Below are 27,784 nucleotides of genomic sequence, written 5' to 3' on the forward strand. Positions count from 1 at the left end.
TTCAATTATCACAATTCCACCCCCTTTCTTCTTTCTTCCGTCTGGATGGAGACTTCAGATAACTACATGAAAGGCAAATACCCTTCTTTGGTATGCTAACGCTTTGGTTACAATAAACAACATTCAGCATTCAGCTCTTTGAAGTGTACTGAAGGAAGTGAGGGCCATAAAGCCCCTTTGTTCTCCCCCTTCTCTCCCTCTTATGGCAGAATCCAGAGAAGGCAGAATTGGGAGTTTCTATATTTGATAATTAAAGATGAAATATAATTGGATTCTGACAGCTTTTTTCCAACCCCAAGAAGAAAAACTGCTGAAAATATTGCTGAGCAAAGTGCAGGGAGCACATCAGACAGTCGCACTCTTGAGTTGCAATAAATCAATCACAAAAGACCTTTTTAAAAGGCTGGTGTAGCAATTTCATCAAGCACCATACTATGTGGCCAGGACTCGGGCCATTCTAAAATACATGTTTTCTCTGAATTGCGTTAGCAACCCCACTAGTCAGTCGTGACTCTGCTGAAAAGCAATGTTTAGATAAGGATGCCTGGTTGCTAAGCAACGGGCAGCAAAGGCTTAAACACTTAAAGCTGTAGTGCAAAGTTTTCACTTCGGATGATGACATCTTTGCAGATTACAAATGGGAAGCTGATAGTACTGGATTGTTTTCTCTTCAAATTGCTTTGTGTGTACCTGTGCCTGTGTGTGTGTTGTATTCATCTCTGCACCGCTATATTATAATGAAGTTTAAAATTTGTGGGGTCCTGGATGGTCTCTGAGCTTGTTGGTGTTTTTGCAGACATTTCATTGCCAAACCAAGTAATATTAACTTAAAATTTTGAAATTTGCTACACCACATGACAAATTTAGCATTATTTGCAGATTTTTCTGCTGAGATAACCTAGGAATTCGATAATAGTCTCCCATTGTTTCAGACAGGAGAAAAAGGACATCTTTTGTTTTAACAGTTTTGTTTCTGGGTAATGTAATTTTTGTCATCGTTTTCTTTCCGTTCAGACAGGAAAGATCTTTTCAAAAGTTTTGTCAGAAGAAAGCTACTGTTTTCCATAAACAATCACAATGTTAATCCAATTTATAATCTTCTCTTCCTGGTGTGGGAGTAACAATCTTTAATGTTTGATATTTGGAAGTCAGCACTATTGTGTCACCAAAATAGTAAGATGTTGCACAAAAGAGAGGCATTAGGATGTATAGGAAAACTATGGTTAACAGAAATGCAAAAAGGCACATACACAACCTTCACAGGGGGAAAAAAGTCCCTAATATGGGGAACTCCCCAGCCACTCCAGTGAGTAAGGAATACTGTCCCAAAGAGAATTGGTTGTAATTTCTCTCAAAATGTAAACCACCTCGGAATGATTAATGGCAATAAAAATCATCTAGGATTACTTCCTCATAGCCATGTGTTTAGAGGCAGTGGTGATTTTCACATGAAAGTACCCCTTGGTCCTGGTGGTTTTTAAAGGAAAAATGACACAGCTGAATTTTCTTAATAGCTTTCAGAGTTGACAGCTACTTTAAAAAAAAAAAAAGGAGACAGAAACTCCTGTGAGTCATGGAAGTGGGTGTGTTTCTGCAGAGAGCAGCTTTCATAACTCATCCAGTCCCTTAGCAGAGTCCAAAGAGTAGAAAACTGCTATACACACTATTTTTGCCAAGAACGTATCATCTGTATTAGCGGTGTGGATGACAGGTAAGCTCTGAAGACAGTTGTGAGTATCCAGCCGCAGTGCCTTTTGGAGATCCAATTTTATATTTACTTTATTGGCTTTTGAAGTCTTTTGGGGGGGGATTTGTTACAGTTCTTTCAGTTACTTCTTCTTTATAAGGCAAGGATATGTGTGATTCCCCCCCCTCCCCCAATCTTAAGGGATTTTGGATCCATCAAGGATAGAATTTGGTTAGAGATCTGAACGAAGCAAGAAAAAGGCTTTTGGAAAAAAAGTGTATGTTTTAATGTTCTGAGGTTGATTCTGAAGGAGGAAATATTTCTGAAAAGAAAACGTGTATGTATTTGCTTCTGCTACACCTTTTAGAAGAGTTTAAGTTGTGGCTGTGAAAGTAGTTTGCAAAAAAGGAAAGGTGGGAGGAGAATATATTTAACCCTTCATCTTTCAAAGATGTGTTCCTCTGATGGTGCCAGTTGCTTTTATTCCAATCAGTACATTGGGTTGGAAAACAAATACTATCAGAAAGGACATTCGTGGGAAAAGAACAGGTCAGTAGCAGAATTAATTGCCTCTTGTTAGAGCTGTTTTGCATTTAAACACAAGCTTTTCATTTTGTTAAGATTTAAGAAGTTGCTTGTTCTGCATTTTAGGTCGTGCAACTCTTTATCCTTATAGCAAATAAGGGCACATGCAAAGTTCACCAGTAAGAGCTTATAACTGACTAAATTGCTTATTTAAGAAACTGTTGGCAAGTAATATGATAATACATATTCAGTAGATAAGAAGGTTCTTATCTCTATGATATTTCACACTAACACTAGTTTACATCTACACAGGTTCTCTTTTATTGCTTTTAATCTGTTTTGTTTTGTTATTTTGTGCTTTCTTTATTTCCTGGACTTAGAATTGTAACTGCAAGTTTTTAGACCAAATATTTTTATATCTGTGTAAAAATAAGACAGATGCATACAATGCGGATTGATCTGGTTTTACATTTTTCAATTACTTCCTTTTGTAGAATACCTTTGGTTTATAATGAGTTGCCTTGAATATTCAAATAAAGTTTAGAGACGTCGCCAATAATAACAGAATCTCAAATGTTAGAGTTGTGAAGTTTCTTTCTGTTCAAAATATACTGAAAGGATAGGCTTGCACAAATAGGGTTTTGTGTTTGTTTTTAAAGGGGAGAAATCCAGTAAGATTAAAAAAGGACAATAACTGGCATAGACTTTTTGTGGTACTTCTCCAGTAAATGTGAGAAGAAAAGTACCAGGCTAATTGCACACACCAGATGCTTTTGCTGGAGGGAGAACTCATCAAATTTGCAAATTGGCAGGAAAAGCCAATACTCCAGCAGATAGGCTCAAGATGCAGAATGATCTGAAAAGACTTGACCACTGGGCCCTATGTAAATGAAATTCAGTGTAGAGAAAAGTAAGGTTTTGCATTTAGGCAAGAAAAAACAAATGCACAGGAATAGACTAGGTGATACCTGGCTCAACAGTATTAACTGTGAGAGGGATCTTGGAGTCCTAGTGGACAATCACTTAAATATGAGCCAGCAGTGAGCTGCAGTTGCCAAAAAAGCCAAGGCAGTCCTAGACTGCATTAACAGAGTGATAGAATCAAGATCATGTGAACTATTAATGCCACTTTATAATGCCTTGGTAAGAATACACTTGGAATACTGCATCCAGTTTTGGCCGTTACAATATTAAAAAAGATGTTGAGAGTCTGGAAAGAGGGCAGAGAAGAGCAACAAAGACGATTGGGACTGGAAGCTAAAACACAGGAAGAACATAGGTTGCAGGAATTGGGTATGTCTAGTTTAATGAAAAGAGGGATTAGGGGTGATATGATAGCAGATTTTCAGTATCTATGGGGCTGCCTATTCTCCAAAGCACTTGAAGGCAGGACAAAAAGCAATGGATGGAAACTAATCAAAGAGAGAAGCAACCTAGAACTAAGGAGAAATTTCCCGACAGAACAATTAATCGGTGGAACTAATTGCCTTCAGAAGTTGTGGGTGCTCCAATACTGGAGGTTTTTAAAAAGAGACCGGACAACCATTTGTCTGAAATGGTATAGGGTTTCCTGCCTGAGCAGGGGGCTGGACTAGATGACCTCCAAGGTATCTTCCGACTCTGTTATTCTGTTATTTTGAGTTGTTAGAAACTGTTGTACACTCCAGTCTGTGTATATATGCAGTGATATTAAGGTTTGCATATGAAAATGTCATAATCTATCTAAGAATGTTAGTTTTAGTTCCCAGGAAGACACCAAAAATTGGAGCACTAACCAGGGCTAACCCCTCCCACAGAGACCTCCTATATATTTGTATATATATAACAGCTCCTCTCTGCTATTCATTAAAACAGGGATAACTTTTTTCAAGCCTTAGGAAACATGTTACTTTTTCAATCAATTGCAGAGCTGTGTTATGTTTGCAAATTCTGAATAATATCTGTCTGTCTGTCTGTCTGTCTGTCGGTCTGTCTGTCTGTCTGTCTGTCTGTCTGTCTGTCTGTCTGTCTGTCTGTCTATCTATCTATCTATCTATCTATCTATCTATCTATCTATCTATCTATCTATCTATCTATCTATCTATCTATCTATCTATCTATCATCCAGGGTGCTCTTTCCTTAAACAGATTCTATCTGTGCTTCAAAGGCATAATATTTTTTCAAATAGCATCTGAATTTATTTAATATTGTCTGTTTTTTAGTAAGTTAAAAATAGAGGAACCTCTGTGAAAGAAGGCACAGAAATTTGCCAATGAATTGGGACACTTAGTATTAGACCATCCTCAAGTGGATACTTGTCCAATATTTAACAGAAAGACTTCCAAGAAGCAAGGGTGATTAGTCTTTTTGGGCCCCGTTGGGAAACAACTCTTAAGGCTGCTTCTCTGTAATTTAGTACTTCAGACCCAAATAGTCAGTTTCATTAACCTCATTAGAAATAGTGAGCAGCTGCTAAATTATGTTCCATTAACTTGAATGAAATTTTAGTGTGCCTGGTTTTCTTTGGATCTGGGACAGTATTTATACAGAATCATAGCATCTTAGGGCTGAAAAGCTCCTTGGAGGTCTTCTACTCCAACCCTTTGCTCAATATAGGAATCCTTGTACCATTCCAGATAAATGGAAGTCCGATCTTTTCTTGAAAACCTCCAGTAATGGAGCACCCATGACTTCGAGAGGCAAGCTTTTCCATTGATTAATTGCTCTCACTGTCAGCAAATTCCTCCTGAGTTCCAGGTTGGATCTCCCTCTGTCCAACCTTCACCCAACCTTCTTGTCCTGCCCTCAGGTACTGTAGAGAACAAATTGACCCACATCTCCCTATGACAGCCCTTCAGGTAATGGAAGACTACTATCCTGTCATCTCTACACCTTCTCTTTTCTAGGCTAAACATACTTAGTCCCCTTAGCTATCCATCGCTACGGTTTACCCCTTTCATTTGATGCTCTTCTCTGCACTCTTTCTAGGGCCTCAGCATGATTTTCGTATTGTGGTGACCAGAACTAGACAAAGTATTCCATGTGCAATATGCAGCCTCACCAGTGCAATATGCAGCAGTACTGTACTATCACTTATGATCTCGATGCTATCCATTTACTGTTGTAGCCATTGGCTTTTGGGGGGGGGGCAGCTGTAGCATCCTGTTGTCTCATACTTAAGTGGTGGTGTCCCAGGACCTCTAAATCCCTCTTTCATGTATAACTGTTGGGTCAGATATTCCCTATTCTATACCTGTGCATTTGTTTGGTCCTGCCTAAATCCAGGACCGTACTTTTCTCACCACTGAACTGTTATCATAATGGATAGGGTGTAATACTCAAGTCTGTCAAGGTCCTTCTGAATTTTGAGTCTGTTCCAAAGTGTTAGCAATTCCCCCCAGCTTGGTGTCATCTGTAAATTTGATGAGCTGATCTAGATCACTTATGAAGATATTGAAGAGTACTGGCCCCAGTACAGAATCTTGAGGTACCCCACTGCATTCTTCCCTTTATATAGAGATAGTTCCGGTAAGGACCACACACTAATCCAACCGGTGGTGGTACTGTCTATCTCACATTGTTCTATTTTACCAAGATGTAGGCTGTAATCTGCTTTGTCAAATGCCTTACTGAAATCCAAGTATACTATATCCACAGCGTTTCCTTGATTCACTAATTTATTCACTTTATTGAAGAAGGCAATAAGATTTGTTTGGCATGATCTGCTTTTAACAAACCCATGCTGGCTTTCGCCTTGTTCATCTCTAGATTGTCAGAAATTTGCTGCTTGATTAACTTTCCCAGGATTTTCTCAGGTATTGATGTCCAGCTGCTTGGTCTGTAGTTTCCTAGATCCACTTTTTGCTTCTTCTTCTTTTTGAAGATTGGAATCACATCAGCTCTTTTTCAGCCCCTTGGCAAGTACCCTTTTCCTCCAGGAGCTCCAAAGGATTCAATTCTAGGAGTTGAAATTCACAAGTCTTAAAGTTGCCAAGTATGGAGACTTCTGCTTTTTTTAAAAAAAATCAGACTTTCTCTACTTTTCAAGAAAGTCTGCAAACCTAATCACAGGGAACTACAGACCCCTATGCTCAAGGCCCTTTAATTCTCTTAACGAGCTTGGAGAAAGCAGAGCTACTCCCAGTGGCTAGTAATGCTGTCTTGTTTTCTCCTTCTTTGAAGCATTTAACAAACCCCTTGAGGCAGAATAGAAGAACAAGGAGAGGAGGGTCAGGTTCTCTATCTTCTGTCAGGCTCTTAGATTTGCTGAACTCCCTCCGTACTAGACATAGTTGGTAAAGACAACCCCTAAAAATAGATAGGAAAGTGGAGATCCTGCAACCCAATGCCCATGTGTTTACAACCCCATCCTCAAAATCAAGTCTTGCTCTTTAGTCTTTGTTAAGATTTCTGTCCTTTGAGCTAACTGCTAGCTTGGCTTCCCACAGTATAGGAAACACAGACAGAGGAACCACAATGAGCCCAAACCATTGCCTGCTTGGCAGAATATATCTTGATGATCTGCAAAATAGCAGTGGATCGATTCAGCCTGAAGGATCTGGACTAGTGAATGCGGTTAAGCTTTTTGCAAAAAGAAGGAACCTTACCAAGCGCAACCTTCATCCTCCAACACTGACTTACCAATGGCCTTAACAAAGGACTGCAACCAAGCTCAAAGTTGTCGGCTTGCAGTCCTTTGTTAAGGCCATCTTCCTTTTGATCTCTCATTGTGAAGCAATAATCGTTCTCTCTGCCCATCCTCATATCAAAAAGTTTCTCAGAGCAGGGGTCCCCAACCTTGGGAATTTTAAGATTTGTGGACTTCAACTCCCAGAATTCCTCAGACAGCCATACTGAATCCTTTGGAGCTCCTGGAGCAAGAGGGTACTTGGCTGGGAAATTCTGGGAGTTGAAGTCCACAGGTCTTAAAGTTCCCAAGGTTGGGGACCCCTGCCTCAGAGAGTCTGCATATTAAGACCAAGCAGTGGCCACTAGTACCCACTATGGCAGTGTTTCTCAACCTTGACAATTTTAAGGCATGTGGACTTCAACTCCCAGAATTCCACAGCCAGCAATGCTGGCTGTGGAATTCTGGGAGTTGAAGTCCACATGCCTTAAAATTGTCAAGGTTGAGAAACACTGCACTATGGGATGATGCCCCAACCCAACTCTACCTTGCCTCAAAGCATCTGGCATGGAAAGTGGTGTTCCTGATGGCCATAACCTCTGCCGGGCAGGTATCCCAGGGTGCTCTCTCTGCCAAGATTTTTGCCTCATGGTACAAGCTATCACGGACCAAATCTTTGCATCTAAGCTGAATTTGGCCTCCCACTACAGATCCTTCTCATCGATCATAATTCTAAAACCGAGTTAGAGGAACTGTGGTGACGCAGCGGTTAGAATGCAGTACTGCAGGCTAATTCTGCCGACTGCCAGCAGTTCGATCCTTCTAAGGCTGATAAAATGAAGACCCAGATTGTTGGGTTCCAAAGGCTGACTCTGTAAACCGCTTAGAGAGGGCTGTAAAGCACTATGAAGCAGTATACAAGTCTAAGTGCTGTTGCTATTGCTGTGGGTATAATGACGTCATGCAGACGTGAAGGTAACATCCCATGCCAGTAAATAAGTCCTGGCCATCTTATTTATTTATGTTTTCTTATTAGATTTTTTTTATCTTGCTTTTATAAATAACTCAAAGTGCTATTGCTATTTGAAATATTGAATGGTACTCCCAGGCTCCTAAGCACTTTACAGCAGCCCTGTCATACAGGTGTTAAGGCCTCATTGTTCACGGTCTCCAGGTGAGTCAAGGCCTGCCTCAAACTAGCCTAAGAGGCCCAAAATGAGACTGCTTCACAATGAAGTGTAGCACATTCCATTAGAAAGGTACGGCCTCCTCACCGCCAGGAGACAGGCAACCGATAGAAATCTTTCCAGATCATACTGTGTTTCCCAGACTTCTGAGAAGGATATACCAAATCAGAAGATTTAAGGCAGTGGTTCTCCACCTGTGGGTCGGGACCCCATTTGGGGTCGAACGACCATTTCACGGGGGTCGCCAAACAACGCAGTCCGCCATTTTCCCCCCCTTTTCCTTAGCTGTGCTACTCCCTTTTATTCTATTGGCTTTTGAAAGCCAATAGAATAGACTCTCTTGAATAGAGTCTCATTCTATTGGCTTTCAAAAGCCAATAGGAATGGTCCAGGCTGTCTCTGCCCTGCTGAGCCCGCCAAAAGTCCCATTCTGCAAATGGTGCTGCATCAGTTGAGTAGTCCTTGACTTACGACCGGTTGGGGGTCGCGGCATTAAAAAGGTTGAGAACCACTGATTTAAGGCACACACAGCAGCTTTTAGCTGTGTTGTCTGAGAATTCTGGGCATTTCTGAATTCTGGAGGATGAGGAAGACTGCTACCGGTATGCAGAATGCAGAAATATGCGAAGGTATAATTGTAGTTGGGGCTGCTAATGCAGTCACGGACAATCTAAAGTTATAAGTTTGGTAACGTGTTGAGCGAGCAAGCTTTGTTTGTAGAAATTCAAAAACAAATACTAATATTTTTTTTCCAAACATCTTCAGCAGACTCTCTACTGTTTTTCAAATGTGAGGGATTGTTTTCATTGATTTCATAAACAAATTAGGCAGGAGTTCCGTGTTTATAAAATGCAATCCGATGTGCCTTTAAGGTCATATTTAAGTGATCTTTTTTGGACTCAGTCCAAGTTCATGCTGTTTCTAGACCACTGGCAAAACTCAGGTGGTTCATGAGGACATGTTCTGGGAACTATCTGGGAATGTGGAAGATTTTTCCTCGCCTGATTTTTAACTTTTTCCCCTTAAGCGTTTGTTCCATTTTTTTTTTTAAATAAATCCTAGAGGTGTTCCTCTGTTTTCTGCTGCTGAAGATCTCAGCTCCAAATTCCTCCAGTTAAGGAATTCCTGGCAGTGACTTCCATAGCTAGGCATTTAGTTACTGTGCAGCAAAAATAAGCCTCAATAATTGGGAGAAACAAATAACCCCACATTTCTGTTTTGAAAAAAATAATAATTTATGCTTCAAACTGGTTTGTGCTTACATGTCAGTAAATCAGTGTTGATTTTTAATTGCCAACGAAACCCCTGTGGCTGCTATTTGTTTTTTTCTACTAAATTTCAACGCTGAAATGTTAAGTTTCTTGTTGACCTGTGTTTAAATGAGGATTTCCAGTGCTGATGTCTCCCCCCCCTCCACCCCTTGAAGTAAAAAAAAAAAAAAGACGGAAGAGAGACCATTCTGTAACTCATATGGAAATTCTGAGCTGAGAATTCCCCTTGATTTGCATAGCTGGGCTAGCATGTAAGACAAGGGTTCCACTTTACTTTTAGTTTTCGGTTTCAGAGAGCACGTGGGCTATCAAAACTTTAAAAAACGAGCAGACTTCACATTGCAAAATATTTCCCAGCTTGCAAAACAGGTGTCAGTAAACATACTAGTTTCCCTATTTTTCTTGAGGGGGGAAAAATACCTAAATCGTTGTAATAGCAGTTCCTTTCTAATAAAGTTTCCCAAAAGACCGGCTTTAGGTCATATATGGAGATTTGTGGTGAAGCCTTCTTAGTCTCTACTTAACATTTCAACCTTGCAGGATGCTGTTTAGCAGACCTCAAAGTGGACAGTGTGGGAAAAGTGGATTTTTTTAAAAAAAAACTCTGTTATGGGGTGAGAGGTTGTTGAACTGAACATACATCAAAAGGTTTCAGGCCATCACACAAGGTCTCAGCAAATACTGTGGGTTTGTACACATTACAGTTGATGAGGGACATCATTGATTAATTGATGAGGGACATCTCATGTATATAATCTGTGTTTGCATAACAACCCATCTTCCTGTCTCTTTCTGCCTCATTCCAGTTTGAATTCTTCATAAGTTTAGCCACTCTATACATTTTATGAAGCAATTTGCAACTCACAAAAGCTGATTCCTTTCAGTAACATTTGTGGTACCAGACTCCTCCTAAAGAATTATGTTATCTCTCTTATTTCTTGGAGACATAGGAGAGACACATAATTTATATTATTTATACATAATTAATTTATTGGAGAAGGATGTTTCCTGTGTTGGAGAAGGAAGGAAGGAAGAAGGCATGAAGCAGAAACATAAGGAATAGGTGGACTCCAGTGATATTGTGCACTACGTCCTAGCTTTTGACACACCTATATTTGCACTAGGAATACTTGCCATTGAATTCAGTGGAATTTATCTATGAGTCGGTGTGTAATATATGCATAAGACAGTTTTGTTGCTTTAATATATGACTTCCTGATCCTGGGCATATTGGCCAGTCATCTGATTGGTGGACTACTTGAGAGCAGTCTTGTCAAGACGCAAGAAACCTGGAACTAAGGTTTTTCAAATGTGTAGAAGTTTATTCCACACTAGCTCTCTATAGCAGGGGTGTGATTGACCTCAGGGGGCCGGGTGGGTGTGGTCAGAGTGGGTGCAGCCTACTGGGTGGGTGTGGATGGAGTGGGTGTGGCCTACTGGGTGGGCATGGCCAGCTCTACATCGTTCCCGTCAAGGGTGCCTGTGGGGGCCTGGGCAGGAGTGGGATAGACCTGAGGGTCTCTGGCAGAAGGGGGTGGGACCGGGGCAAGTGCCAAGGCATGGTCCAATGGCGGAGCCTCACTGTTCCTCTCAGGCCATGTGGAGGGGGGGGGGCTAGATGGTGGTGCAGGCTGCCCGGAGCCCTGGGCAGCAGAGGTCAAATGCCCAGCACCTGTGGCCCTTGAGCACCTGTGGCATCAAGCCCAGCCCCACGTCCCCAAGGGGTCGCCCAGCTGCACTTACCTCCTCCTCAAGGCTGCTGCTTCTGTGCTTGCTCTCCTTAGCCAGGTTGTTCATGATGGGTACCAGGGCAAAGTCAGAGGGAGACTGAATGCATTTCAGCATAGATGGCCACCCCAAAATTGTACATGGGCTCCCGGCCGGCCTGGGCCAGGGCCAAGGCAGTGGGGGCCGTTCCCTCCCTGTTTCCAGGAGGGCTTCGCGGGCCACACGAAACCACTTCTCAGGTCACATCCGGCCCCCGGGCCTTGTGTTTGACATGTCTGATATATAGGAATTTGAATTACTAATGGTAAGTAGGTACAAATTGGCAGTAGATAAGAGTCAGTGGAACTCAAGGAACACAGAACATAGGATAACAGAATTGGAAGGACCTTGGAAGTCTTCTAGTCCAACCCCCTGCTCAAGCAGAAGACACTATACCAATTCAGACAAATGGCTGTCCAGTCTCTTTATGAAAGCCTCCAGTGATGGAGCACCCATAGCTTCTGAAGGCAAGCTATTCCAGTGGCTGATTGCTGTCACCTTTAGGAAATTTCTCCTTAGTTCCAAATTGCTTCTCTCGGTTAGTTTCCAACCATTGTTTCTTGTCTTGCCTTTTGGTGCTTTGGAAAATAGTTTGACCCCCTCATCCTTGTACGAGCCCCTCAGATATTGGAACACTGCTATCATGTCACCTCTAGTCCTTCTTTTCATTAGGCTAGACATACCCAATTAATAATAATAATAATAATAATAATAATAATAATAATAATAATAATAATAATAATAATAATAATAAAGTTGGAAGGGACCTTGGAGGTCATTTAGTGTGACCCCCTGCTCAGGCATCAGACAAATGGCTGTCCAGTCTCTTCTTAAAAACTTCCAGTGTTGGAGCATTCACCACTTCTGGAGGCAAGTTGTTCCACTGGTTAATTGTTCTAACTGTCAAGAAGTTTCTCCTTAGTTCTAGGTTGCTTCTCTCCTTGATTAGTTTCCATCCGTTGCTTCTTGTCCTGCCTTCAGGCGCCTTGGAAAATAGCTTGACTCCCTCTTCTTTGTGGCAGTTCCTGAGATACTGGAACACTGCTATCATGTCCCCCCTCGTCCTTCTCTTCGTTAAGCTAGACATACCCAATTCCAGCAACCGTTCCTTATATGCTTTAGCCTCCAGTCCCCTAATCATCTTTGTTGCTTTTCTCTGTACTCTTTCTAGAGTCTTAACATCTTTTTTACATCGTGGTAGCCCCCAGCCCCCTAATCATTTTTGTTGCTCTTCTCTGCCTCTTTCCAGAGTCTCAACATGTTTTCTATGTTGTGCGGACGAGAACTGGATCCAGTATTCCAAATGTGGTCTGACTAAGGCTTTGTAAAGTGGTACTAGAACTTCACGTGATCTTGATTCTATCCCTCTATTAATGCAGCCTAGGATTGCATTGGTTTTTTTGGCTGCTGGTGCTGCATACTCTTGGCTCATCTTTAAGTGATTGTCCACTAGGACTTCAAGATGCCTTGCAGTTACTGGCATTAAGCCAAGTCTCACCCAGTCTATGCCTATGGAGTTGTTTTTTCTTGTCTAAGTGTAAAACCTTACTTTTATCTATGTTGAATTTCATTTTGTTAGATAAGGCCCATTGTTCAAGTCTGTCAAGATCGGGACTTAATTGGTCTGATGTTACTCTTAGTGTAATACCTTTCCAGCCTACAAATATCCTTCCCCTATCAATGTGTTGGAAAAGATCTCTTGTGGGCATAAGAAGACTTCAAACTGATGATGCACTTGACCCCTCCTTTGGGGGTGAGCCTGGTCATCAAGTCCTAGACAACTAAGCTCAGAGACCACCAAGGACCCCTCACTTCAACCCTTAGTTACAAATTTTCTCTTTTTTTGGAATACTGTATGTTCTCTCAGAGCAGTGGAATATACCTCTGACAATTGATGGAGGAACTATTGATGTGAAAGTTGCTCCCAACTTGACAGCACGTCCCAGAAAAAAAAGGTGGGCTTAGATGCGTACCCCAATCCCGTCTGTTGACCACCAAGGGTGCCCTTTCATGTGTGCCGTTTGACGCCCTTTACGTATGCCCTTCCAGAATTGGTAACCATCCTTTGCGCTAGCCTAAGTGGTTGGGAATTGTTTCCCAACACATCTGGAGGGGAGGATATTGCCTACTTCCTTGAGAACAGTGGTCGGTATGAAGCCTTTCAGATGACAGATGGATTTCAAAAGGAGCTTTATGTCAGCCCGTGTGACATGGTGGAGACTGAGTAGAGCTCATTTTTCATTTTTGGTGAACGTTTTGTGAAACTGTCATTGAAAGTTTCATTGGTCTGTGGTTAGCTCGCTTTCTGAAGACCACAGGAAAATAACAATTCAGCATCACTGTTTTCGCTCATGTGTTTCTGGAGTTGGTGATTTAAAACAGACTGAAATTTTAATCTTAGAGTCATAGGGCTGGAAGGGACCTTGGAGGTCTTTTAGTCCAACCCCCTACTCAAGGCAGGAGTCCTTATACCATCCTGGACAATCGGTTGTCCAGTCTTTTCTTGAAAACCTCCAGCGATGGAGCACCCACAACTCCATTCATTAATTGCTCTGTCAACAGGTTCCTCCTTATTTCCAGGTTGAATCTCCCTCTGACGAGCTTCTACCCATTGCTTCGTTCCTGCCCTCAGACGCTATGGAGAATAAATCAATCTCCTCTTCTCCGTTACAGCCCTTTAAGTATTGGAAGGTTACTATTGGGTCTCCCTAAGCCAGTGGTTCTCAACCTTTTTAATGCCGTGACCCCCCAACCGGTCGCAAGTCGAGGACTTTCCCTGCCCAGGAGTGCTGCGCATGCGTGGTGCCGCCCTCTGCGCCGGCTGAGGCATAGCTGGCAAGGGGCAGTGACGGTGCAGGGCGACCACTGGCTGGGCCACCAGCTGGCCCAGCCCAAGGGAGGTAAGGCACCCGCCGGGCCCCACGTGCGCTAGCAACCCTCCCTGCGCCCACCGGCCTCCCACCTCCCACCCCTGGCCCTCTTTTACTTACATTTTTAGTAGTTGCTCAGCAGGGAGGGGTGGAAACTTCCAGACAGCTCGCCTTGCAGCACCGTTTGCAGGCTGGGACTTTTGGCGAGCTCAGCAGGGCAGAGACAGCCTGGACAATTCCTATTGGCTTTTGAAATCCAATAGAATTAGACTCTATTCAAGAGAGTCTATTCTATTGGCTTTCAAAAGCCAATAGAATAAAAGGGAGTAGCACAGCTAAGGAAAAGGGGGAAAAAATGGCAGACTGCGTTGTTTGGCGACCTCCGTGAAATGGTCATTTGACCCCAAATGGGGTCCCGACCCACAGGTTGAGAACTGCTGCCCTAAGCCTTCTCAGCCTTCGTTAAGCTAAACATAACCTAGTTCCCTTAGCCATTCACTGTATGATATAGTCTTCTATTAGTATCTTAGGTTGTTTCCTGGGACTCAAGGTAAGTTTCACAGTATTCCCTAGAAGAGGGGTCCCCAACCTTGGCAACTTTAAGACCTGTGGACTTCAACTCCCAGAATTCCCCAGCCATGCTGGCTGGGGAATTCTGGGAGTTGAAGTCCACAGGTCTTAAAGTTGCCAAGGTTGGGGACCCTTGTCCTAGAAGATACGCTAGGCTGGAAAATCTTACTCAGTACGCTAGGCTGGAAAATCTTACTCAGCACAGTTTCCAATCATAATACCATGCTGGTGTGATAGGATAAAGCAGGGCTCTCAAAATTTGGCAACTTTAAGACTTGTGTACTTCAGTTCCCAGAATCCCCCAGTCAGCATGGCTGCCAAGGAATTCTGGGAGTTGAAATCCACAAGTCTTAAAACTGCCAAATCTGGAGGCCCCTGGTAAGGATTAGTACTCATTGACGGTTTCAGATGAATTTGTCTTAGCAACTTTAAATTTTTAAATTTAAAAAGTTTAAATCGGAGTTTACCGTGATTCCACTATTTAGCTTTGGGCCAGTTACCTTGACGCATCTAGCAGTGCCATTTGACCCCCCCCCCATATTAATATTACAGAGAAGGGAGAAAAATCTCGGCTTTTTCCATCTTGTGCATTGTTTCCCATATCTCTAGGGTGATTTCCCTTACTAATGTATTTTCTGAAATCAAAATGTTATATTTCTTCGAACGAGTTTCTCCACTTCCTTTAACCCTGGCTAAAGCTTTCTTGCTCTGCCGTTTGCTTGAGTTCCCGCAGACAAGGCCAGGCATAGTATTTCATGCAGTCCTACCATACGCTTACACAAAAGCATTACAGTATTAGCAGTTTTATTTTTCCATCCCTTTCCTAACGATCTCTAACATGTAATTTCCTTTTTTATTTTTATCTTTTTGCAGCTGCTGAAGACTGGCTGGGCAGTTTCTTGGAGCTATCCAGGAAAACAACGATCCGTTTCTCCTTCAGTAAGTTTCAGTTTGGACAACCCTCAGCTGATACGTGAAATGTGGTGATGGGGATGGTCCCAGTATGTTATCGACAGTGTTAAGAAGTTAACCAGTCACTAAGAAGGAGTGGGAGAATATGCTAACTGGTACTTTTCTACTGTTGAGTCACTGCTTCATTAGATTACTCGCTCATCTCTGCTCTTGCAGTAGCACTCCAACCAAATCCTAGTCCCTCCGACCAAAAATATCAGCGATTTGAACTTGGAATTATTTGTATGCAGGAGATACATTCGGGAAATTATGGATTTTCTTCTTTATGGTTATGGATATCAATCATTGGGCTTGCTACCGTTTAGAGATGAAAAGGGATGCATGTACGTTTAGAACTGTTTATCTGCCAGATGCTCTTCTCTACCTATTACATGCTACAGTTCCCTAGGTTGAATCCACACTTTCATACAGATCTCTTGAAATTAATATCTCTACGCTAGCCTTAAATATCTTTAGCTTTTTTCCATCCCCATTGATTTCAGTGCATGAACTTTAAGGTGGGTCACACTGAACTATATAGTGTGTTTTGTTTGATGTCAATTTAGCATGAATTTAAACATTGTCGTTGGTACACCATGGTTGTAAACTAGTTGCATGTGAACCGTGCCGGTTGTGATTTGTTCAGTCAGGGATAACTAATGAAGTCATGGTTTAGTGCCTCGATCCACAGCACGGCTCGCTTGTGGTGCATCACATCACAATTCCTTATACTGATTTTGTTGTTCCCCAGTAACAAGTTCCACTCGGCTCTCGTGTTGCTAAGTTTCATATTGCCTCTATTGAATCTGTGGATATCAGTTTTCTGTGTGTATGTGTACAGGTAGTCCTTGACTTATGACAATCAGGAGGAGAATTTCCATTGCCAAGCAAACTGGTTGTTAAATGAATTTTTTTTCCACAATTGTCAAATGAATCGCTACAGTTGTTAGTGAATCATGGGGTCATTAAGTGGATCCAGCTTCACTTAATGGCTGGGAAGGTCAGAAATGGCCATCACATGGCCCCCGGATGCTGCAGCCATTGTAAATACCCATTGGTTTCCAAATGCCTGATTTTTGGTCACGTGGCTGTGAGGATGCTGCAACGTTCATAAGTCTGAGGACCAGTGGTAAGTCACTGTTTTCATTTCCATTGTAACTTTGAGTAGTCACTGATTGAATGGATGTAAGTCAAGGACTACCTGTATAAGTGTACGAGAAAGAAAAAACATGAGACTTGTCGTTTTTATTCGGGGGAACCACTTTTAATGTTGCTTCTCACCTTTATCGCATGGCGTCAGATGCGCTATTTAAAAACTGGTATGGCTTTTGCTGCTACTAAACTTATGCGCTTCTGGTTAAGCATAATATGAGGTGTGAATCCGGCCTGCATATAACCAATTCTGGATCCCATCTGTCTGATACAGCACAGTATGGTCCCAAACAGTATTGATTTCTCAAGCAGAGAGGCTCATCAATGGGGTTATAACTCTGCCGCCCTCGCAAATCCTTTCCGCTTGGGAGGTTAAATAATAATAATAATATTTAATAATTGTCGATAAGAAAGACAAAAAAGTCTGGATAGTGGACGTGGCAGTGCCTGGAGACAGCAGAATAGACGAGAAAGAAATGGAGAAGATAACAAAATACAAAGACCTACAAATAGAAATAGAAAGACTGTGGCAAAAGCAAGCAAGGGTAGTACCAATAGTCATAGGCTCCTTGGGTGCAATCCCAAAACAACTGGAGCACCACTTGAACACCATTGGCATTGACAAATTTGCCATTAGTCAATTGCAAAAGGCGGCCTTACTAGGAACTGCTTCCATCCTGCGACGATATCTGTAATACCATCAAACATCCACATCTGCCTATCCCAGGTCCTTGGGAAGGACTCGATAGGTAGACAAAATGCCAAATCCAGTCTGAACATCTGGCTGACTGTGCGATGATGATGATGATGATGATGATGATGATAATAAAGTTGGAAGGGACCTTGGAGATCATCTAGTCCAGTGGTTCTCAACCTTTTTAATGCCGCGACCCCCAACCGGTCGTAAGTCGAGGACTACCCAACCGGTCGTAAGTCAAGGACTACCCAACCGGTCGTAAGTCGAGGACTTTCCCTGCCTGGGAGCGCCGCGCATGCGTGGTGCTGCCCCCTGCACCGGCCAAGGCGTAGCTGGCAAGCGGCAGAGACGGCGCAGGCTGACCACCGGTTGGGCCACCAGCTGGCCCAGCCCAAGGGAGGTAAGGCACCCGCCGGGCCCCACGCGCGCCAGCAACCCTCCCTGCGCCCGCCGGCCTCCCACCTCCCACCCCTGGCCCTCTTTTACTTACATTTTTAGTAGTTGCTCAGCAGGGAGGGGGGGGAAACTTCCAGAAAGCTCGCCTTGCAGCACCCAGAATGGGACTTTTGGCGGGCTCAGCAGGGCAGAGACAGCCTGGACAATTCCTATTGGCTTTTGAAAGCCAATAGAATTAGAATCTATTCAAGAGAGTCTATTCTGTTGGCTTTCAAAAGCCAATAGAATAAAAGGGAGTAGCACAGCTAAGGAAAAGGGGGAAAAAAATGGCAGACTGCATTGTTTGGCGACCCCCGTGAAATGGTCGTTCGACCCCAAATGGGGTCCCGACCCACAGGTTGAGAACCACTGATCTAGTCCAACCCCCTGCTCAGGCAGGAAACCCTATACCATTTCGGACAAATGGCTGTCCAGTCTCTCCTTAAAAACTTCCAGTGTTGGAGCATTCCCCGCTTCTGGAGGCAGGTTGTTCCATTGGTTAATTCTTCTAGTTTATCTGGATCTGAGGCCTACTTTCTCATTTACTTTTCTTATTGTGGCAGATCGCTACTTGTCACTAACTTCCTGTTTTTTTTTTCCCCTTTTAATTTTTTCTCCCCTGCCTGCCCAAAAGTTGCGCACTTGTTTTTTGTGACTCTCACAAACCAAGACCGGTTTAAGAAGCAAGCCGCGAGATGACGCAGCGGGGCACCCGTTCCGAGTGCTTTTGGCGCTGAGAGCAATTGGGGGGTATCTCGCCAGAAGGTCAACGTGATGACGGCCTGGTCTATGGTGGAAAGGCTAAAAAAAATGGAGAAGAGGTACTCCCGAGACGAGAGGACTCTTGAGCAAGGCGGCGGGGATTGCAGCAGCGAATCCGAAGAAGGGACCAGCTCCGAGAGCGACAACGAGCTGCCTTGCTTCAAGAACAGCTCCAGCAACCTCCTGTTTAGGGAGAAGGACGTTCCCCTCCAGAAGCCTCACCGGCAGCTTTGCCGCTCTCCTTGCTTGGATCAGCCCAGCTTCTCCCAAAGCAGCCTCCTTCAGGATTTAAAACTGGAAGATGGTAAAGCGAACCCGGACAAAGAATATCAAGCGAAAATTGATTTTGCTTTAAAACTGGGCTATGCGGGGGATCAGATCCAAGCCGTGTTGAGCAAGCTGGGGGCGGACGCTCTCATCAACGATATTTTGGCCGAACTTGTGAGGCTTGGCAACAAGGCTGAGAACGAAGGGCCGGCTAGCCTTGGAAGTGCCACGGCTCCCCTGGGTGGGACGGCTGCCAAAGAGGTGACCAGTCCCGAGCTGTCCCTGGAGGAGGAAGTGGTGGACAGCTCTGACAACTTGAGGCCAATCGTAATTGATGGAAGTAATGTGGCCATGAGGTAGCTCACACCTTTGTGCTGTTTTTGTTGCCCTTGCGCCGCCCTTCTTTTCTTGCCTAAAAACCCTTCCCGGAAATCAGCATCCAGATAAAGGTTTATTTCAAATGTGGATTAGGAGTGCACCACAGTGGATTCAAATGGGACATTTTGCAGAGTGCCCTGCATTTCAAGCCCCAGGTACATCAGTTACATCAGACGCAGGTAGTCTGGGACCACAGATGAGGCCCCACGTTTTTGTCGCTAAGCGAGACGGTTGTTAAGTGAGGTTTTGGTCCCTTTATGACTTTTCTCGCCACGGTGGTTAAGTGAATCAGTGCAGCTCTGAAGTTAGTAACGTGGTGGTTAAGTGATTCTGGCTTCCCCATTGACGTTGCTTGCCAGGAGGTCGCAAAAGGGGGTCATATGAATCAGTTGCCAAGCGTCCGAATTTTGATCACGTGCCCACGGGGATGTTGCAGTGGTCATAAGTGTGAAAAACGGTCCTGAGTCACTTTTTTTCAGTGCCGTTGTAACTTTGAACAGTCACTAAATGAACTATTGTCAGTTGAGGACTTCCTGTGCCACCTTACAAGGTTTGAATCTGCCCATCCACTGAGGGCATCCTAAAAGTGCCCCTGAAGTGTCCCTCATCACTGGGGATTAGGGAGATGTGGACCACATGGGAGTCCTTTTCTGTTGGGTCTCCTGTACATCGAACTTTCTGTACCTGGAGCTCTCTGCAGCCCGCTCCTATGGCCCTGTCCCACTGAACTGTTACTTCCAGTTGATGGCTGGAGGGGTCCATTTTGGGAGAGATGTTTAGCGCTCCTGCCCCTTGAACTGTTTCTTGCACACTTGTAATCTGCCCAGAGTCTTCTAATTCAGGCGTGCTAGAAAAACAAATTTATTCCACTTGGATGCCGCTCGCCTCCAGCCGACTCTGGGTGACTCACAACAATAAAATACAAAAACAACAGATAGAGACAACGAATCAAAACAAATTAAAAAGTACACCCCTGCAAAATAATCACAAGGTGGCAACTCAGCAATTCAGAAGACATAAAATCTCTCAAACAGGGTAGCGGCGGTGCTGTCCCATCCACCCTACCCTAAGGCCTGGATAAGAAGCCAAGTCTAGACAGTCCGATATGTCATCGGGGAGAGAACCATATAGATCTCAGGATGATCTCATCACTGTAGACCAGGGGTCTCCAACCTTGGCAACTTTAAGACTTGTGGACTTCAGCTCCCAGAATTCTCCAGCCAGCCCTGCTGGAATTCTGGGAGTTGAAGTCCACATGCCTTAAAATTGTCAAGTTTGGGAAACACTGTTGTAGAGGATAGGTGTATCAATAAAATAAATACAAATAAATAAATCTCACAAAAGCTTCTGGAATATCTGAATCCTAAGTCACATGTGGATAAAAATTCAAACTTTGATGCCACCATTAAACAGCATAATCAGATTTTAGGCTACATCTTCTATGCAGCTTTACCTCTGTCTGGAGGTGGGTTTCATTATTTTTGAATACGTGTGTATCACACCACGGAATGGAAAAGACACATCTTGTTTTTCATGACTTACCGATGCTAATAAAAATGAAATTAATCGCAGTAAATGGTCAGTATAATGTCTGTATATTATGGGCATTTGATTTGCCCTTCAGCACAATTGTTATAAGGATGTTAAGATTTTATGACAATTTTTTTTTATTGAAAATTTTTAGATTTTACAAAACAATACAAATCCCTTCCCTGAACCCCCCCAACCCTCCCCTACCCTCCCCCAACCTTCCCAGAGCTGAATACAGGCTTAATTTAAAAAATTTCAAAAAATCTTAAAACAGATATAAACCATAAACAAGTCTAAGTACATTAATTAAACAAGTTATAAAATAGTTAACAATAATATGTGTATAAAAAGACAAAAATACAAGGAAATACAAGAAAATAAAAAGAAAGAAAAAGAAAAAAAGAAAAAAAGTCTAAAAAGTCTATAAAGTCTATGAAATATCTTAAGTTTTAAATATAAGTTATTGAAAAGCTAAATAATATTTTTTTATATCCAACTTATATTGTATAAAGTCTATCCATTTTTTCCATACCAAAAAATACTTTTCTTGCGATTGGTCTTTCAAGAAAGCCGAAATCTTTGCCATTTCCGCCAAATAAGAAACTTTAAAAAAACCACTCTTGCAAGGTAGGCAAAGATTCCTTCTTCCAACATTGCCCTACTAACAACCTTGCCGCTGTGATTAAATTTAACATCAATATAGTCTCTTTAGTATCACAATCAGAAACAATACCTAACAAAAACAATTGTGGGGTAAATTTTACCCTTCTTCTAAAAATTCTTTGGATGTTCCACCATATCTTAATCCAAAAAGCTTTTATATTTTTACATGACCACCAAATATGATAATAAGTAGCATCCAAACATCCACATCTCCAACATTTAGGCTGTAAGTCAGGATACATACGAGACATTTTTTGTGGATCAAGGTGCCATTTATAAAACATTTTATAAAAATTTTCCCTTAAATTTTGGGCTTGTGTAAATTTAACATTCCTCACCCAAATAATTTCCCAAGTATCTAATAGAACCGGTTCTTCAAAATTTTGTGCCCATTTGACCATGCATTCTTTAACTAATTCTGCCTCTGAATCCAATTCTACTAACACCCCATAGATTCTCTTAATATGGGTTCGTCTTTGATCTTTTATTTATTTTAATAAATTCTCATCTTCTCTAAGTATGACAATTTGTTAAACGCCAGAGTTACAGGCAGTCCTGTTAAAACCCATTGGCACTAAATGATTTCCCTCTCCTCGAAACATTAGAAAACAGAGTGAAGTTTGCAGGATCCAGTCTTGAGTCAGTCACCAAAGGTTTGTTCCTCCAAATCTTCACACTCATGCTAAAGCAATTCTGTGTTTCCAGAATGGGCATATATTCTAGAGCCGGGGTCCCCGGTCCGTGGACCGTTACCGGTCCGTGCAAACAAGCGAAGCCCCATTTGTGGGACGCAGGCAGCACACTAAACACCCCCCCCCTCCTGTCCTTGGAAAAACCCCTTTCCATCAAACTGGTCCCTGATGCCCAAAAGGTTGGGGGCTGCTGTTCTAGAGACAGAGATGTTCCCTGCAGATGGACTTCAGCTCCTCTGACCGACTCAGATTGGATCCTGCAACATTATCCTGGGACATGAATATTTATCTTCGTTCGCGAGATTGAAGTTTGCCTGTTTTTTTTCTCCCCCTAAATCTTTTTAATTCTCTCTCCTAAACTTTAATAAACGCCTTGCCTTTTTTATGTATTACATTTTCAACTCAGCCATCTTCATCAAGAGATATCAGAATTGTCTGAATTATTTTTTTGTTTGTTTTCAGCCATGGAAATAAAGAAGGATTTTCCTGTCGAGGGATTCAGCTAGCTGTTGATTGGTTTCTAGAAAAAGGTCACAAAGATATCACAGTATTTGTGCCAACCTGGAGGAAAGAACAGAGTCGACCAGACGCTCCCATTACAGGTAACCACTTCTGGCATAACTGTTACATCAAAGATGAGGATTTTTCCAGTAGGATGACTCAGTTACTCCGTCTGTCTACTATAATGGAGGGTATTTGCATACCATGTTTGCATAATATAATTGAAAAAAAATTTGCATGACCATTTAAATCTTATGGGCTATATTAATGCTTACATTGAGGAACGTTTTGAACCATGTGAGTTGATTGGTACCTAGTGCTTATTTTGTATGCTAACTTCTTGAATACTCAGTTTGCTTAAGATCGTTTCCACTTTACACTCACTTTTAATACATTGTGAACCCTGTGAAAAGTGGGATATACATTAACACAAAAGTAGTATCAGTGTCTCTCCCCCCCGCCCCCGACTGATTTTTCTGGAAACCAAAATGGAATTAAGGAAGGGCACAGTGGGAAGAAAATTGGGTGTTCAAAGAATATTCTGCAAATTTGAACTGTGCTGGAAGAATTTATTAATCATTTGGGGAAGTAGCTTTAGTGTTTCATAACTTCAATGACGGCTTCAACCAGCTTCATCTGCCAAGTCCTCTTTGGGAAAAGAAATGGTCAGAGTATTTCCTAGCGGAAAAGTAAGAGACACTAAAAGGATTTAATCCCATTCTCTCTCCTGCTTGTGGATTGAAGGAGGGGCTTTTGAGGCCTATTCTACGAGCCAGAACAATCATGGCCCCCATCACAGGAAAAAGCTTTGCTGTAAGGATAAAAACGACTCCATTATTTTGACTCCAAACGTGACAGACAAGCATTATCTCGAGTTTCTGAAAGCTGTAGTCTAGGGGTTTTTAAATGCTTTTTTGGGGGGGGCTGTTCTTTAGAATTCCTCATTCATACATTTCTCTAGATGGAAAGGTTGCTGCTGACAGAATGGAGATAATTTTGCAAACAGGCACCATCTAGTGAAAGAAGATGACAGCAAATGTCCATGAATTCTGAAATTTTTAAGGATTTTGTTGAATAGAAACCCCACGGATCTGGAGAAAAGCCCGTGTGCATTTTCATCATCACTCTTCCCCCCCCCCCATAGGCTTTCCTTTCATTTCAGTAAATTTAATCAAAGCTTATTCCCAGCTAGCAGTTTGAGAGTAGATCAATAGGTACCACTTCGGTGGGAAGGTGACAGCGTTCCGCGTGCCTTTGGCATATAGCCACGCTGGCCAAGTGACCATGGAAATTGTCTTCAGCCAAGAAATGGAGATGAGAGCCCTGTGCCCTTGAGTCAAACACAACCTGTAGGGAAACTTTACCTTTTGTTATTAAAAGCAGAACTAATATGTTGGGCACAAGCAGTATTGCAGTTTTGCACCTGTCCCTGTTTGCAAACCGATTTGTAGCAATAAAAGAGAATATTTGCAGCTCAGGGTGGAACGGTAGAAGTTTGCACCTATCTAGGTTTGTGCCTGCCTAAAGCAACAATAATAAACATTTTTTTTAACAACAGTTCTTTTTTGATGATCTTGATGATGAAGAAGCAGAAAATCAACCCCAAAGGACTCCGGGGCGGGGGGCATTAGGAGAAACAACTGCTTTTTTTGTATGTATCAGAATGATTTAAGGGAAAAATTGAGCCCATTGATTCTACTGGAGATATAAACACTTATTTTAGAATGAATGAATATAGAACTTGGCAATAATCACCCTCTCCAAAGTAGATGATTTGCATTGAATTTCAGTGGCATGCTCTCAGTGAGCTTCTCAGAAGTTGGAGCCCTATGCGAACTACAGATTGTTTATTCTGCCTTAAGTAATAACTTAATTCATCCTTTTCCGTGTTCTTATTTTACCCTCTACCTTTTCAAAGCCCCTTAGATATTTGGAAAGAATTGCAGACTAGTACTTGATGGGTCAAGGCCAGAGGGAATCTAATTAACAGAGCTGGAAGGGACCTTGGAGGTCTTCTAGTCCAACCCCCTGCTTAAATCAGGAGTCCCTATATAATTCTGGACAAATGGCTGTCCATTCTCTTCTTAAAAACCTCCAGTAATGGAGCACCCACAACTGCTGGAAGCGAGCCGTTGATTAATTGTTCTCGCTGACAGGAAATTTCTCCCGAGTTTTTTGCTGGATCTCTTTATTGATCTCCCATCTGTTTCTTCTTGTCCTGTCCTCAGGTGCTTTGGGGAATAGGTTGACCCCCACTTCTCCGTCATAGCCCCTCAACTTTTGGAAGACTATCACGTCATCTGTTCTCCAAAGCACCTGAGGGCAGGACAAGAAGTAAGAGAGGGAAGCTTGTCAAAGAGAGATTAATGCTAGCCAGTTAACTTTAGCTGCATTTCCTTTTTTTAGGTTTATGCCACCTGATGACCCATTGGGACGCCACGGCCCTAGCCTGGAGAACTTCTTAAGGAAAAAGCCAGTTATTCCAGAACACAAAAAGCAACCGTGCCCTTATGGTGAGTGGGTGACTGGGGGGATTTGGAGAAACTTGGTCTCATGTTCTCAGGGTTAGTTGGGGAATTCTGGGAGTTGTCCACAAGTTTTAAGTTGCTAGGTTTGGAGACCCCACGCTTTAAAGAGTTGAGGAATACTTTTCAGACTGCCTAACCAGCATTTTTTAAACATTAGACAATTGAAGTCCTCTGAATCTCTGGAAGATTCCAGGTTGGGGAACATTAAAATAAGCAATCAATATATTAAATAATTACCTTACTATTATTTGCACCTCATAATTGTAGTAAAGTAGTACGACTTTGAAGAAAATACAATTTAAATTTATTGGCTAATCAAGAATTTACTCCGAATTTTTAAAATTCGGAGGCAGCATAGAAACACTGTTTCTCTAGTTCATGATCCATGGGTTGTGATCAGATTGATCTATGCGAGTAAAGCCTTAGTTTTTCTGCTCTCTCTTGCCTTTAGGGTTTCAATTATATCTACAGTCAAGAAATGCATTTTGTTTAGAGAAGAATAGATACTAATGATTCTCTTTAATCATAACACTATCACAACAAACTGTGTTCTAATGTAGCTGAGAGTTTGTAACCCCAAAGCATTTACTAGCTGACATCTAGTATCATATCTGTGGAAGATCTTTATTTAAGATCTCAAAACTCCAAGTGGATATTAAAGGACTGAATGAGATGCTTTCTAGCACCTCATTTTGAGTGAACATTTATTATCGAGTGAATATATTTATTTGTGGGGCCTGCTCTAGCTGCCTTCATGGAGCATTGTCCCTTGGCTTAAAACCGTGACAAGAATTTGGATCTATTAACAAGGAAAATTGTGGGGCCTTTTATTCATGATGTAAGAAAATACCGATGTCTTAATTTTACGGTTTTGTGGTAAGAGCAAAAGATTTCATTAGGGTTATCCAGTTAAGACATATAGTTGGCAAGGAACAAGCTTAATCAGAGAGGACTTTTTTTTGTCCCCCACCCCTCCAGGGAAAAAATGCACGTATGGACACAAATGTAAGTATTACCACCCAGAACGGACAAACCAACCCTTGAGATCTGTCGCCGACGAGCTTCGCATCAGTGCAAAATTATCTGCAGTGAAAACCATGAGCGAAGGCGCCTTGGCCAAATGTGGCTCGGGGCCGGCCCTTTGCAAAGGGGGGGAGAACCCTTCAGAGGTGAAGCGCAACCCTCCAAAACGCCAGTCTGATCCGAGCATCCGGTCCGTAGCGATGGAACCGGAGGACCGGCTGTCGATGATGCGGAAGCCCGAGGCTAGCTCCGTCCCGTCTCTTGTGACGGCGTTAAGCGTCCCAACTCTTCCGCCTCCCAAAAGCCATGCGGTCGGGGCCTTAAATGCTCGGTCGGCGAGTAGCCCCGTGCCTGGGTCTTCTTCTCAGTTCGCCCATCAGAAATCCTCCCTGGAACACATGGCCAGCATGCACTACCCGCCAATCCTGGTTACCAATAGCCACGGGGCTGCGATGAATTACGCGGATCCATACCCCAAGTACGAATCTTTGGGAGACCATGGCTATTATTCTATGCTCAACGACTTTTCCAGTTTGAACATTAGCAATGTCCACAATACAGATTATTATGGTGTCGATCTAGACCAAGGTATCTACTCAAGGAATTCCAGCCCATGTCCCGACAGTTGCTTAAGCCATGCCAGCAATGACACTTACTCTTCGTATACCGACCTGTACCTGGGTGTGGGAGATGTGGGTTCCGAGGATCACGCTAAAGTTCCTCGGCTTCCACCGCAAAACCGACTTCAGCCTTTTTCTCACGGCTATCACGAGAGCTTAACCAGGGTTCAGAGCTACAGCACTGAACGGCCCAAACGGGCTAGAGGTTCCTGAGCTCATGTCCTGGGTTGCAGGATCCCTTGCTATCCTGAACTATCCCTTCCCCTTTTCTCACATAAGGAGACATTGTTTGAGATCCATTATTTAGAATACAGAATAACAGTTGGGAGGGACTTTGGGGGGAATTCAGTCCAACCCCTTACTCAAGAAGGAGACCATGTAACTTTACAGACAAATGGCTGTCCAGTCTCTTCTCGGGAACCTCCAGTGTTGGAGCACCCACAGCTTCAGAGGCAAGCCTTTCCACTGATTAATTGTTCTCTCTGACCGGAAAATTTCTCCTTAGTTCTAGGCTGGATCTCTCTCTTTAACAAGCTTCCATCCATTACTTATCGGCCTGCCCTCGGGTGCTTTGGAGAAGAGGCTGACCCTTTCTTCTCTGTGACAGCCCTTCAAGGACTGGAAAACAACTATCATTTATTTATTTACTTATTTATGAGACTTCTATACCGCTTTAAGTGCAAGCACTCTCTAAGCGGTGTACACCAGTAAGCAATGTATATATATATATATATTTACATTGCCCCCAACAATCTGGGTCCTCATTTTACCTACCCCGGAAGGATGGAAGGCTGAGTCAACCTTGAGCCGGTGAGATTTGAACCGCTGACCTGCTGAACACAGTCAGCTAAAGTGGCCTGCAGTACTGCACTCTAACTGCTGCGCCACCTCGGCTCATATCATGCCACCCCCCCACCCCCACCCAATCCTTCTCTTCATTAGACTAAGCATACCTATGTGGGAAGTCAGTCCCCAGAGAAGGAAATATTAAAAGGGCAAAGAGGCAGAAAAGCATGACCAGGTTTTCTTAATAGCCCCAAGTCTCCCTTCCCCAAGAGAAACCAGCTCTATAGAAATGCAGATGTAAACCATCAGGAAGGT

The 27,784-nt window shown here is 42.8% G+C and overlaps 1 protein-coding gene across 1 annotated transcript; it reads left to right on the top strand.

Moving 5' to 3' along the window:
- The first annotated feature begins 1,314 nt into the window (after window positions 1–1,314).
- On the top strand, window positions 1,315–27,191 carry LOC120303716 (probable ribonuclease ZC3H12B). Its single transcript, XM_039333421.1, has 7 exons — window positions 1,315–1,711; window positions 15,358–15,423; window positions 18,354–19,104; window positions 22,474–22,613; window positions 23,257–23,386; window positions 24,919–25,025; window positions 26,019–27,191. The coding sequence occupies exons 3-7, from the start codon at window positions 18,494–18,496 to the stop codon at window positions 26,894–26,896; spliced, it is 1,866 nt and encodes a 621-aa protein (XP_039189355.1). The 5' UTR covers window positions 1,315–1,711; window positions 15,358–15,423; window positions 18,354–18,493; the 3' UTR covers window positions 26,897–27,191.
- The last annotated feature ends 593 nt before the right edge of the window (window positions 27,192–27,784 follow it).

This window comes from Crotalus tigris, unplaced genomic scaffold (assembly GCF_016545835.1).
Source record: "Crotalus tigris isolate CLP2741 ecotype Arizona unplaced genomic scaffold, ASM1654583v1 scf7180000024479.98521, whole genome shotgun sequence".
Lineage (NCBI taxonomy): Eukaryota > Metazoa > Chordata > Lepidosauria > Squamata > Viperidae > Crotalus > Crotalus tigris.

What these genes read in the sequence shown, in the direction of transcription:
- LOC120303716 (XM_039333421.1), top strand. Translation starts at nt 18,494, where the DNA reads ATGACGGCCTGGTCTATGGTGGAAAGGCTAAAAAAAATGGAGAAGAGG. An exon ending in GGAAGTAATGTGGCCATGAG is followed by an intron (nt 19,105 to 22,473) that starts GTAGCTCACACC and finishes GTTTGTTTTCAG; the next exon opens with CCATGGAAATAAAGAAGGAT. An exon ending in ACAGACAAGCATTATCTCGA is followed by an intron (nt 23,387 to 24,918) that starts GTTTCTGAAAGC and finishes TCCTTTTTTTAG; the next exon opens with GTTTATGCCACCTGATGACC.